The sequence below is a fragment of the Pezoporus occidentalis genome, unplaced genomic scaffold (assembly GCF_034315485.1).
Source record: "Pezoporus occidentalis ecotype Australia unplaced genomic scaffold, CSIRO_AGI_Poc_V1 ctg181, whole genome shotgun sequence".
In the NCBI taxonomy this organism is placed as follows: Eukaryota; Metazoa; Chordata; class Aves; order Psittaciformes; family Psittacidae; genus Pezoporus; species Pezoporus occidentalis.
In genome coordinates, this window is record NW_026913652.1 from 813,797 (window position 1) to 828,183 (window position 14,387).

Below are 14,387 nucleotides of genomic sequence, written 5' to 3' on the forward strand. Positions count from 1 at the left end.
CCCTTACAGTAAAGAACTTCTTGCTTATATCCAACCTAAAATACTGATTACGTGTTTCATTAACATTTAAAATAGTTTAGGCAAATAAACAGAAAGGCACAACTCCTGTCCCCAACTACCCGGTTTGAAATTAATAATCATGAATGAAAAGATAGGGATATGGCATAGCAGTAGGGCAGCTGAAGAAGTGACTGGCAAGATCACAGAAATACAAAGTCTAAACCCAACAAAGTAACAAAGTATGGAGCCTTTTACATGTTCACAAAATATACACATATTTCATTCCAGTGGGCAGCTCCATGTAGCTCCAGCAGAACTACTCCCAGAATCATAGAATTTTTCAGGTTGGAAAAGACCCTTAAGATCATTGAGTCTAAGTGTTAAACTAGCACTGACAGGTCCACCACTAAACCACGTCCTGAAGTGCCACTTCTACATCCCTTTAAAGTACCCACAGAGATGGTGACTCCACTACTTCCCTGGACAGCCTGTTCCAGTACTAGACAACCCTTTCTGTGAAGAATTTTTTCCTAATATGAGTCAACATATCAGTAGTAAATGAGGTAAGTCAGAAAAGAGTAGAGTTTTGTGGGGTCTTAAAACAAATAGCTTCCTTTTTCAGATAGAAAAGTAAAAGCTTCTGAAGAGCAAAAGAGTAAGGATTAACCAGAGCTAAGTAATCTCTGCAGCAGTGGTCTAAACTGGGACCTAAAAAAATAGAAAAATAAAACAACTCACAAGCAAACAAAAAACCAACAATCAATCACTTGTTACTTGGGGTAAGAGTAGTTGTAGAGAGTGGTAAGTGCTCCCCTCAGCTTCCAGACTAAACACCCCCATTTCTCTCGGCTGTTCCTCATCAGACGTGTGCTCGAGACCCTTCACCAGCTTCTCTGCCATTTTATGGACCTGCTCCAGCACCTCAATGTCTCTCTAGTGAGGGGGTCAAACCACGATTTCAGGTGCAGCCTCACCAGTGCCCAGTACAGGGGGGTGATCACCGCCCTGGCCCTGCTGCCACACCGTTGCTGATACAAATCGTATGAGTAAATGTGCATTAACATAAATATGTCTACCACATAATGTCCTGTGTTTACAATTCTGATCTGTAAATGATCCTACAAGTACTCACAAGAGATGATCACAATGTTTACTGGAATTCAGGATTCTCTTTGTGAAATCTTTAGTACATGTTATGAAGAAACCATTTTGGATTTAGTATCTGTGTCTTTAAGATACATGTGATTTTACAGAGGCTAGTGGCCTTCGACAATTACAGACTAGTTCAGGCAGTGAAGAAATGTGAAAGAAAATATATATTAAAATGTATTTGTCTGCTTTTAAGAATAACAACACACCTTAATGACTGCAAGACAGCAATCTGCAGTCTGAAAGCATTCTGTGCACTAATGCCTCCACTCCACAGGAGTGATTTGAAAAATAGACTTGGGGCCTGCCAAACACCAGCTAACCCACTATTATTAACTATTACTGTTTTCCTTCAATATTTGCTTCTCAGCTCATGGCAGTCTCTCCACAGCAGACCAAGGCTATGATGTGAGAGAATCATCATGGTTTTACTGTGTACAGAGAGAGCGTAATATGAAGAAAAACAAAGCTGCCCACTATGTACAATGCTGAAAGCAGTACAGTGCAGCACAGTGAACAGGCATTAGTCAACAGAGAATGACTGGCAGGTTTGTAGACTGTGGTAGCATGCTGCACCAGCTTTATAAAAATGATACAAACCAGAAAGAACTGTCTCATCATTTAGCCCCTAGCTGGATGCCCCTTTAGGTCCCTTTAGACCAAGGAAAGGGTAATGTAGTAGAATGCTGAAATCTCTTAAGGGCTGGACACAGTTGTATTTGACTCCAGCGAAGCAAAACCCATTAAGTATATGTGATCAATTTCCACTTTTATTAAGGACTTTTGATGATATTAGTGATGTAAATGTTTTTTTAAACAGAAAAGTGGAAGGAAATGTTTTTAAGACTTTTTTTACATAAAAAGAATGTGAGAAGGGAGTTTAATGAAAACAGTATAAACACTGAAACTGACTTTGCCCTCAGTACAGAGCCTGAACTCAAGCATATGCCAAACATAAAAGGGTAACTTAAACCTTTATTCAGAATTCATCCAGGTGCTTGAACTACCTATCATAACAAATGGTTTGTTTCTAGCTGAAAAGTGTATTTTGAACTTGACAATGCTAAACAATGCTTCTTACATGTCTTTGGTTAGATTAGAAAACAAAAAGCTTACTTTGAACTTCTTCCTTATTTCCTGCTCTTTCTTTTCTTTTTCCTTTTGTTCCTTCTTCTCTTGGTCCACTCTTCTCTTTTCTTCCTTGTCCCACTTCTTCTCTTTTTCCCTTGATGATCTGAAAGTGCATTGCCAGGATTGAATGTAACTGTGAAACAAATCTCACTAAAGCCGCCTTTTCCAAGGTTAACAAAGAACTATATGTGGTGGAAAAAGACTGACATCAAAGCTACAGATTCCCAACCCTAGTCTGGATGCAACAGGTAGAGTAAGCAGCCCTTTATCTTATATTACAAATACAATTTAAAGTGCCTGTCCTTAAGAGGACAATATACCAGAGAAGTTTATCTGGAGGTAAAAAACTGGCTCTATGTGCATATTTAAACACTTCTGAGCTAATTTTAGAAATCAAGCTTGGAAATTGGTAGCTGTCTGGGTGCTGTGGCACTGACTGCAGCTGTTAAATATTTACTCAGGCCGTCAGTGGTTGATGCAGCCTGAAATGGAGCCTGAGCTACCACTGGACTGAGGTTTTAAACCTAACTGCATTCTACATAAATGACAGTCAGTCTTCTGCACCACATCACAAATATGCCTATCACACTAGGGCACATTGCCTTCTGTGCCTCATGTACTGGATGGCGCTGAGATCTAGGCCCTGGGATGTAATTCAGACTATAGCTACAGCTCTGCCATTTGGTGCCAATGGTTTCACTGGAAGAGCTGTGCTTTACAGACCCTATGGAAATGACTGAGTGTGGGTCCCTCCTCTTCCTTTTTTGGTACTTTAGCTAAACTAATATGCTTAAATTACATTAAAAAAAGAAGACTGAAAAAGGATTGCTTGTTTTGATTATGTAGTTTTAAAATTATCTGTTTCCAGAGGGAATTAATAAGTTTTTGCTGAAAGTCATTCTACATCTTCAACAAGGATCTTTAGACTGTTACTGATTCGAAGGGAATTAGCTTTTCTTTGGCTGTTGTCATACAGTGAATCCCATACATTTAGACATTAGCAGGACAAGAGACTTCTCAAAGGAAGGGACTAAATGGCAGAAGAATAGGTCGAGTTCATATTCTGTCTCAGTACCTAAGCTAGAGGACTCAGGCCATGAGTAAATTGTAAATCCAGCCTTTCATATGAGTTCTAAGAACATTTACCAAGAATGCAAGAAAAACAACCACAACAAAAGCTCTATCTGGGACCACAGTGCCTAGGGGCTGAGCTTATTTTTCCCTCCTAGGCTGTAATTCCAAACAGTGATTCAGACATGTTCCTTAGATCAGAAATCAGACTTTTGTTATCTTGATCATAGTAATCACATGATTTTATTGCAGGAGATTTTCCCCGCCCAGGGCATAGCAGATCTAAGTAGGAAAGAACCTGAGAACAACTGGACTTCCTCTAGGCAAAATGAATGAATGCAACAATGCCTGGCAGGGACTACAGTGGGATCACTCTTTTGGCCAGGTGAAATAACTTTGTTAGCAAGCTTTTACTAACAAAGATACAATAGGTTCTAGAGTTTAAAATTACTACCTGATGTCATTTATGTCTTCATACATCTCACCATCACTTTCTTGGCCCTGTAAGAAAAATTCAGTTTTCAATGGAAAGACATGAGGAAACTGGACCTGCTATGTAAGCTTCATAAAAACTACATAAAAACATTTCCAGCAAAATGAAAATACAAACAAGTTTAATCATCCCAAACCAAGTTACTATATTATTCAAACCCACTGTTCCTTTTTTCTGCCTTTGTTTCTATAATACTGCATCTATGAAGTACTGATTATAATCATACTAGCACACTGCTTAATCCAAAGTGGATGTTTCAAGTGCAGTTGTTAGTCCTGGAAAGCCTTTGTGTTGATTATTGCACTGTCACGGTGAAGGTACTAGGGTTAGCAGTAGTTAAACTAGAACAGTAGGGATCTACACGGGACTCAGATGAAGGTCTCAGAGACTGTTTTAGTCCTAATACATTTAATATATCTACTTAAAGACACCAATACAAACCTGTGCTGAACTGAAACAAGTGGTTTATTACTGGAATAAAACAATGTTGTAGTTTAAGCTGTTCTTGTTTCTGGAAAATTTTAGTGAAATAAAATATTAGTGGAAATAGAAGGGGTGATTTTGCTTTTTAAAAATCAATTTCTGGTGTCTAGCCAGCTTTCATAATAATCCAGTTTTCTCCACTTAACCAGTTTTATTTCTTTACTTCACAATAAGTAAGTGTTTCTACAACTGGCTGTCAATATACTGGATTCATTCAGCAATTAAGTTTTCTAATGTATTGAAAGGATTTTACTAAATTTGTAAGTTCGTGTTAAAAGGATTGGTTTGTTAAGGATGATAACACTTACCCCCTCTGTGTTTTGATGACCTATGTGGCAAAAAATAAAAACAGGGTATTTATTTTTTGACGTACAGAAAATAATTCATTCTAGCATTAACTATTTACAAATTGCTACTAATACCAATGATATTAAGTAGAAAGCTTCTGGCTTTTAATAGGGGTATGAATGCAAAAATCAGAGTTTTTTTTCAGTTTGCTTTTGTAATACACTGTAAACTAGAAATATCTACAAAACAGCATATTTCACCATGTATTTTCAAAAGTGGAATTTTAAAAAAAAAATTCTTTAGTGACAATGATGAACTTACCTATGCTATTTGTTTACAAAATGCCTATTCATGCAAGAAAGGAGTTGTTAAAAATCTAATAAATCCAAATAAACCTCAAAGAACATGCTTGCACCAGGCCCACAGCTGAATACGGAGGCAAAGGCTCTTCTGCTAAGCCAGCTCTACCCTGAGCTGCAGGAGAAGAAACTGTGAATTTCCTCCTTCCTCCTTACTCTGCTGGCAGTTAGGTGAGAAAAGAGCTTGGGCTCAGTTTCAGCTCTACAGCTCACATTGCTGTATGGCAGGGATGGCTAGCACACTAAATGATGCATACTGTGCCTGGCACAAACCAAGTCCTCCAGAGGAGAGATCAGAAGGCAGATTGAAATTCTTTGTGTCACAATCTGCTTCTCCGGCTGCTCCTGGTACAACATAGTGACTCACTGCCTTTTATTGAAGGCAGACCACAAAGAGACATTAAAAGCACAGTCAACAATTTATTTTTTTTTAATCAAGTATAAAACAATGCCTGTTTCACCAGAGCACGCAACGTCAGCTCTGGAAGAGCAGCATTCCTTTTGGTTCAGATTTGAAAACCTGGTAATTTATAGTCCCAGCATACTTCCAACTAATAAAGGGGGGATATTTAAAGCAGTCCCTGAGAGTCTGTCATATTAATTATAGAACAGTTAGTGTTATGAGATAACTAACTTCAAGGATAAAGCTGCAGAAACAGCATAATTAGTAACACAAGTCACTCACAAATACAATTTCCTTTTGCTTATCTTATAAATACAGTATGCTTACAGATTCTTACAACTGCCATTAATTAAAATGTATGCATCTTACCCTGTGAAACAAATTCAACATCATCATAATTTTCTTCATTTTCTGGACTTCTGTAAATATGAAAAAGGGGACATGTGAAACCTATGGAGACTGCATTTTCAAGCACCATTGTTCTGGTGTTTTTTTCAGCTATTTTATACAATGTGTGGACAGGCTGTTGAGCCTTGTAAGCTACTTAAGTACCCACAAGATTTACTAATTGTTCTTCCTAACTGCAGCTTTTTTTTATTCCCCCCCCCCCCCCCCCCCGGACACCTAGAAATCAGGACACCTAGATTCTGAATATAAAAGGAGAAAATGAGTCAAAGGCACTCTATGGAGAAGAACTTACCTATGCTATCTGTTTACAAATGAAAATTGTATGAAAAAATATAATAGGCAGATGGGCTGACAGAATGCAAAGAATCTTTTGGGCTTTTTAACCATCTTCACAGGTGCAGGCTTCTTACACAATGCATAAGCAGAATGCCAGACTTTTGCTCCTTGTTAAATATAGCTCTAAAATATGCTCCTTGACTTGCAGAGCTTAAAGTCTGAACAAGGGATAAGAGAAACAGTGGTATAAAGTTAGCCCAGGTAAAAGTCTCTGATGCTGTTAGATTTAAAAGTGATGTCAAACCGAGAGAAGCAAGAATTGAGAATGTAACTAATAATAATATCAGGGACTTTTAACTTTAAAATACCTTATGTTAGTTGAAAGAAAACTAGAGCTGACAGCCATCAACAAAGAAATGTAATCAAAGAAAGGACTTGAAAGCAGAATGTGATGTTTTAAAATTGGCCTGATGGAGAAAGCAACGAAGACATGGTGAAAGGAACAGTGTCAGCATCCAGGCACACATTTTCAGCAGAAGGGAGGGCCCAAAGGGCACACAGGAACAGGAGAGTGGAAGGACAATCTGTAAGTAAATTTTCCCCATTCCTGAAGTCAAAGAGAGCACACTTGGATCCCAAGCACTTGGCAAGGAGGGTGTCTGGGGAGCTGCAGCAGTGGCTGCAGAGAGGTGGCCAGTGCTCCTGCTGCTGGATGGGGTATATGCTAATCCACACCTCTCTAATGCCTAATACATTCTCCCTGTTGTCTGTTTCCTGCTATTTGCCATAACCACTGGCCAGAGAGCGGGTGATTATTCAGGATCAGCTTGTTTCTGGTCAGTTTTGACACTGGAATGAAGTGGGCTTAGCTCTTCATCACTGAGAGGTTCCCATTATGTATGCAGCTCTTTGAGGAAGGATCTAGAAAAGAGCCCTATATGTGATAGAGGCTTTTCAGTGTTATCACAACAGGCCACAGCACAGCCCTTGGTACAGTTTCATAACCAGCACTGAGCTCAGTATCTCTGGCTTGCACAGCTGTTTCCTGGGGTATCAGCCAATAGACCTTACCTTCCTGGTCCTCCTTCCCCAGAAAAAGGCAGAGGAAAGCTTTAATTACTGATACAAATGATTTTCTACCAGTGTATGAAGCCCTTGAACTGTTCTGGTCTAATGAACCCAGAGGGGTGTCTCTTCTCTCCCTCCTCCCCTCTACCAACAAGGCAGAAAAAAAGTGGTTTTATAGATAAGACAATTTGGGGAAACAGTTGAATAGATGGAGGGTTCAATCTAATCAAACCTAATTCCAAACTGTCCAGGGACAGGGTAGGACAAGGAAAGTGGTGTGGGACCTCGCTGCCACAGAAATCCGGGACACCTGCAACTTTAATCTGCTACTGCAGGAACAAAGTAATAGAAAAAGGTGAGAAAATACAGACCTTTGGGTTTATGTTCACTTACACTGTTTCAAAGCTGGGCTTGATGTTTCTTGGAGGCAGGTTAGGAGCTGCTTCTGCCTGCAGAGATGGGTGAGAGGCTGATGGAGGCGATGGCAACTGCATAGCAGGGTGTGGTGGAGGTACAGGCAGGGAAAGTGCTGCTGAGGGAGATACTGTCTGTTTCAAACCTTCATTTCTAGGGACTGAAAAAAAGCAGGACAGTCTGAATTTATCAAGCAAACAACTGAGGAAGGAGCGTCACTGTTTACATGAAGCATTAGGATGCAATATCGGTACTGCACACACCCCAGAGCAAACACATTTTGTTGAACTCACTTAGATATATTTGGTGCCTTATCTTGCCAGAGAGCCTCTGCCTAGAAGAATGTATAGAAGGCTTGAAATCTTTTTTGCCAAGATATGAATAAGACACAAAAATATCAGTTCATCCACTATTTAAGCTGTCTCAAAATTGAATTGTCATTTAATTCTACAAATTACTTGAAAAGATCAGCTGCAGATGAGCAGATCATCATGTGAGCACTGATGCAGTCTTGCTGGAGTTTACCTTGCTCAGAGACAGTTTCAAGGGAAGGGATGAAAAGATATTTTGGCACTGATTAAGAGGTATAATAGTCTCTGTACATCTTCAAATATATTTGTAACCTAAATTGTAAAAGTCTGGACTTAATTTCCTAGCAAGCCCATACCAGAAAAGTGGTAGTTTGAGAAGCTGCACAGAAGCTACACAAACAGGCGCAGCCTAACAAACACGATGATGCAGTGCACCAGGCACAGATACCATAATACATGAGTGGGTTGGTATGTGTGAATTGTGTGCTGCACTGAATTCAAGCTCCATGTACAACCATAGTAACCACTGCTTTGAAAGTTCACATTGAGAGAAGTTATTCAACACAACCAAATGATATCACTGTTTGAATGCCATGAAAACTAGAGTTTTCTTTCAAGTATCATGAGTGGATTTAAAGGTACTCAGAAAGAATTGTCCCTAGCTGTACAGAGGGAAGTCCAGCAAAATCTAAGAAAAAGAGAGAAGAAAGAAAAAGATAATTCACAGTTCAGTTAAACCAATTGAAACTGAAAAGAACTTTTTTTTTCTGGAGATTTTCTTCAAGTTCACACCTGTATAGTGAAAGAAAAATCTTCTCAAGAAAGATATACTTTCACTTTTTTTTTTAGAAAAAAGTGGTTTGAACACAGAACAAGGACAAATATGTAGGAATGCTTAATAGCAAGACTGAAAGTTACAGAAACTACTGAAAGAGCTATCTTTAGCTCTTTAGGTGTCTAAGAATCTGTCCTTGAGGGAAGGAGAAGGGGAATCAACAACTACTTGAAGGACATCTCATGCGTCACATGGAAATCAAAGCGAAATTACAAAGTCTTAACCATTTTTCTGTTACCATCAAAGAACTCAAAAAAATTTGGATATGCTGGGCTTTGGATATGCTTGGAGTAACTTGTCAACATGTGTGTCAGCAGCACTGCATTTGAAACCGTTTAAGTTCCTCCATTACTTAAACAGCAGAATACTGAAAGTTCCAATGCTGCTGCTGACACTGGTGAATTCTTTGGTTCTTTTGTTAAGAAACCTCACACATCTTTTAATAATTTTATGCAAAAGCATAATCTAAAAGTCAAGTAAAATAATCCTTCCACTTCATAGGGGGGAAGCTACCACAGGATTAATGTGTACCAGTTGGAGAGAGTCCATAGGAGAAAAGTGAGAAAGATTAGAGGTCTAGAAAACATTGGTTCCTAGATACATTTAACAAATGATGGTTGTTTAGGGGAATATGATAAGACTGAGGGAAAACAAAATTAATACCTAAGTCTCTGTCAAAGAAGAAAGGGAAATATTTTTTCTTCATTTCTGTGATGGAGAAGGCAAGAAGTAATGTGTTTAAAGGCCAGCAATGTTTGTTAGGAGTCAGTTTCTAATAACTGAAAGTGGAATTTCCATGGCTTGAAGGTTCATGTTGAAGAAGTAGAATAAACTTATGGCATGAATAAGTTCTAGTACACATATGGATGACACCAAACAGCTTCTTTATGTCCCTTGTAATTCAAAGATGACATCTGCTGTTTCTCGTCATATATTTTAGAAGACACCACATGTAAAATACTTGCCCTATGTTGAGCCCAACAACTAGAGATCTAAAATACAATTTTGGCTAAAATTTATGTTGCAGCAAGATGTCCCACTTGTTTGAAAATGAGAGAAGGAATATACCACTACAGAGTTTGCTTGAGTTTGCTCACTGTTAAAATTTGTATTTTACTGTTTCCCAAGCTCATCAGGCTTCAGGTTCTATTACTTTTATTTCTACCTTTGCTTACTAGATTTTGATAACTTTAAAGACACAAAGCTTTTAGCCTTTTCCCAAAACATTTCTTTCCCTCCCCTCCCCTTAATTTGTAGCTATTTCTGTAATCTCTCCAACTTTGCCAGCATTGAAAAAAATCTGGCACTGGAATTCTACACAGCATGCGCTTGTCTGCCACATGCAGTGATCAGTATTACAAGCCATTCTTAATCTGGCCATATACCTATTGATTGCATCTAGGGCATTTCAGTATTTTCTCCAGTTGTTATCCCTCCTCCTGTTTTGGAAGTGCAGACACCTGAATATCAAACTAAGGCCCATTAGCAAAATCTTTTATTCAAAACCTTTGTAACTATATGAAGAATCCTTAAGGGTAAATCTTTAAGAATTTAGGATTATAAAATGATAACAATAATTCATTAGACTTTCCTGGCACATCATTGTCCTTACTAATTTGTAGAGTTCTTTAGAACATCTAGATTTGTTCCCAAGACATCACACAACTCTTTGCAGGTATGGTTTACATTTCTTCATTCTACATGTGTACTTCGAGTAAAGACAAATTTTGCCTAAATGAGCTGAGATTACACATGATTTTCTCTTGTTATATCTGACTCTCTGAGGACTTTCTGTTCCCATTTAAGTCTTCATAGTCTTTATTTACCAGCTATAATGTCTAATTGTTTTAAAATCCCTGATAAAAATGAGTAACACTGGTAATCTAAGCATGTATCTGCAACAGAATTCTTTTAAGCAGATTCTAATGAAAAAAAGAAGCCAGAAAGGTGTGTTTTGCTTTGTTTTATTTTTTCATTTTGTTTTGTTTTAAAGACATATTAGTTGGTATTAATTATATTGTCAAATTTCTATGTTTTAACAGTGTCATGTTTCCCTAATACAGTGTTGTGTATATGTTGACATAAATGCATTGTCTTCATACACCGTTACTTTATTGTAAATATTTTTTGGGATCAAGGTAAAAAGTCTGTTCAAGTCTCCGTGCATAATACTCCTTTAATCTGATGTCTCTTGGGAGCCAAATTCAGGCAATAGGAAACTGAGCCAGGAAAGGACATCACATGCATTATATATTAATTACTTATTTTTAAGCATAAGGGCTGAACAAGCTGTCCCTTTTAATTTATATACACTGCTGGAATCTAACAATAACTGAATGATCATCATATTAATGTAAACAATGCTTTTTTATTTTTCAACTATTTTCTTCACTACTTCTTTAACTATTTAACTATTTTCTTCACTACCTTTAGAGTTGTAATTGCCTACACTTATGACTGAGACTGATGTGGGCGTAAAATGCTTTAATTCTAGTACTGAAAATAATGGGATGAGTTACATTTAGTATGAAAGGTGACATTTATTATGAAAAAGCTCTTATAATCAGGCCCATGGTGCCAAAGATATCAAAATGTTTCAGTAGTGTTTTATTTCCTGTTTTAATGGAGAATTTCTTTTTGACTCCAGTTCCGTCTTTTTGTGCACGCTTGGTACACTAAGAACATGGAAAGGCTCTGTGTGGGTAGAGGAACTGAAGTCAGCTCTGGACACTCAGAACAAGAAAACAAATTGAAACAACATTCTGGCTTCACATGTATCCAAAGCACTCTCATCACAGGAAACAGTGTTAAGAACCATCACTGTGTGGTCGCTTTGACACTAACAAACAGCTCAATGACCAGATAGCCTCTTTCTGCTTCTTGGGACTCTTTAAGTTTTTTCACATGCTGTGCTGCACTGAAGAAACAGATGCAGAAACTGAAGCTCTTCACAAAGAAATGAAAGCGTATATGAAAAGCAATGAGTTCCTCAAAACCTCTGCAGCTGTATTGCAACTAAGATAAATTTGCCATAGTAAATAACTGTCCATAGAAAGTACCAAATATCCCATTAAACTGCTGCTTGTCATATTATACTTCTTTAATTGTGCTTGACATCAGCCCTTACAGCAGAACTATGCACAGAACACTTCAAACACTTCTGTGTTCTTGGGGAACCTTCTCAAACAACTTCCACACATGCAGTGAGCAAAGGTCATGTACATTCTTGGAGAATGTTTATTTATCCAGAAGTTTAGGGCACTGGAGTTGGCTTGATAAAGAATTTGTGACTTTGGCCCTTGCCATTCTTGGCTTGTGAAGAAAAAACACTGATACCTGTTTGGTAGTTGACATAATACCTAGAGAAACATCCCATCCTCCCTTCATATCCAGATATTCTGTGTTCAACAACCTGAAGAGAAATCAACCTCCATATTAGCAATACCCTAATACCTCTCTTGTGTGAAGTCCAAGAGAAACTAGTTAAAACCCCCAAATAAGTCCAAGTGTTTTAACCCATGTACTTTACGTAGTCAGAAACAAGCTTGAGGACACAATGGGAAAAAGATCCATTCTCACCTTGCTAAAATCCTCAGTTCTCTACTGAGATGCTAAATTAAGGGATTCTATAGGTACATTGCTAATAAAAGATAGACTAAGGACAACGTAGGCCTCTCTGGAAGCTATCAGGAGAACTGGCTACCCTGGATTTGAAGAAGGCTGAGGTTCTTAATGACTTCTTTGCCTCAGTCTTCACCGGCAAAGGCTCTGACCACACCAAACAAGTCTTGGAAAGCAGATTCAGGGATTGTGAGAATGAAGACTTTAGGCCCACTGCAGGAGAGGATCTGGTTCGAGACCATCTTAAGAACCTGAATTTGCACAAGTCCATAGGACCTGATGAAATCCATCCACGGGTCCTGAAGGAGCTCGTGAATGAAGTTGCTAAGCCACTGACCATCATATTTGAAAAATCATGGCAGTCAGGTGAAGTTCCCGACAACTGGAAAAAGGGAAATATAACCCCCATTTTCAAGAAGGGGAAAATGGACGACCCAGGGAACTACAGACCAGTCAGTCTCACCTCTGTGCCTGGCAAAATCTTGGAGCAGATTCTCCTGGAAGGCATGCTAAGGCACATCAAAAACAACAAGGTGGTTGGTGACAGCCAGCATGGCTTCACTAAGGGGAAATCCTGCCTGACCAATTTGGTGGCCTTCTATGGTGGGGCTACAGAACTGATGGACGGGTAGAGCAGTTGACCTGGACTTGTGCAAAGTGTTCGAAACTGTACCACACGACATCCTTGTCTCTAAATTGGAGAGACATCAATTTGATGGATGGACCACTCGGTGGATAAAGAACTGGCTGGATGGCCGCATGAAGAGAGTTATAGTCAACGGCTCAAAATCCAGCTGGAGAGCAGTAACGAGTTGTATCCCTCAGGGATCAGTGTTGGGACCGGTCTTGTTCAACATCTTTGTTGGTGGCATGAACAGTGGGATTGAGTGCGCCATCAGCCTTTGCCGATGACACCAAGCTGGGTGGTTCGGTTGATACACTGGAGGGAAGGAATGCCATCCAGAGGGACCTTGACATGCTTGTGAGGTGGGCTGATGCCAACCTTATGAAGTTTAACCATGCCAAGTGTAAGGTCCTCCACCTGGGTCAGAGCAATCCCAGGCACAGATACAGGTTGGGTAGAGAAGAAATTCAGAGCAGCCCTGCGGAGAATAACTTGGGGATGTTGGTTGATGAGAAAATGAACACGAACCAGCTTCAGTGTGCACTTGCAGCCCAGAAAGCCAACCGTATCCTGGGCTGCATCAAAAGGAGTGTGACCAGCAGGTCGAAGGAGGTGATCCTGCCCCTCTACTCTGCTCTTGTGAGACCTCACCTGGAGTATTGTGTGCAGTTCTGGTGTCCTCAACATAAAAAGGACATGGAACTGGTGGAACAAGTCCAGAGGAGGGCCACAAGGATGATCAGGGAAATGGAGCACCTCCCATATGAAGAGAGGCTGAGAAAGTTGGGGCTGTTCAGCCTGGAGAAGAGAAGGCTGCGTGGAGACCTCATAGCAGCCTTCCAGTATCTGAAGGGGGCCTATAAGAATGCTGGGGAGGGACTCTTCATTAGGGACTGTAGTGATAGGACAAGGGGTAACGGGTTAAAACTTAAACAGGGGAAGTCTAGTTTAGATATAAGGAGGAAGTTCTTTACTGTAAGGGTGGTGAGGCACTGGAACTGGAATGGTTTGCCCAGGGAAGTTTTGAATGCTCCATCCCTGGTGGTGTTCAGGGCTAGGTTGGACGAAGCCTTGGGTGAGATGGTTTAGTATGAGGTATCCCTGCCCATGGCAGGGGGTTAGGAACTTGATGATCTTAAGGTCCTTTCCAACCCTAACTATTCTATGATTCTATTATTCTACCCTGAGATGCTAATCCAGAAATAAGTGGTGAATTGCAGAGAATTCCCACCGCTGCTAGGCATCCTTATTGGAGCAACAGAGGTAAGAAGTAATTAAGCGGGATAAGAACCATGTGATCCAGGACTTTGTCCAGGTCCAGTCCCCCCATTCCTTTTCAAAATCATAAAATAAATTGGACTCGGGTGCAAGGGTGTTACAGGTGAAAATAATGTCTCTATTCATTCCCGTCTCTAAATACCAAGCTATTGATATGGCTTGGGTGAGAGAATG

At 39.5% G+C, this 14,387-nt stretch overlaps 1 protein-coding gene across 6 annotated transcripts in view; it reads right to left on the reverse strand.

Annotated features, from left to right (window-relative positions):
* FYB1 (FYN binding protein 1) overlaps nucleotides 1–14,387 on the reverse strand; it is a 49,050-nt gene that overhangs the window by 19,444 nt on the left and 15,219 nt on the right. For all 6 annotated transcript variants that reach the window (XM_062615435.1, XM_062615431.1, XM_062615432.1 and 3 more), the window contains 5 exons: nucleotides 7,523–7,703; nucleotides 5,747–5,796; nucleotides 4,636–4,655; nucleotides 3,806–3,852; nucleotides 2,266–2,383 (listed from right to left, as the gene is read on the reverse strand). In XM_062615435.1, the coding sequence (XP_062471419.1) occupies nucleotides 2,266–2,383; nucleotides 3,806–3,852; nucleotides 4,636–4,655; nucleotides 5,747–5,796; nucleotides 7,523–7,703 (416 nt within the window). The remainder of the gene's footprint in view (nucleotides 1–2,265; nucleotides 2,384–3,805; nucleotides 3,853–4,635; nucleotides 4,656–5,746; nucleotides 5,797–7,522; nucleotides 7,704–14,387) is intronic.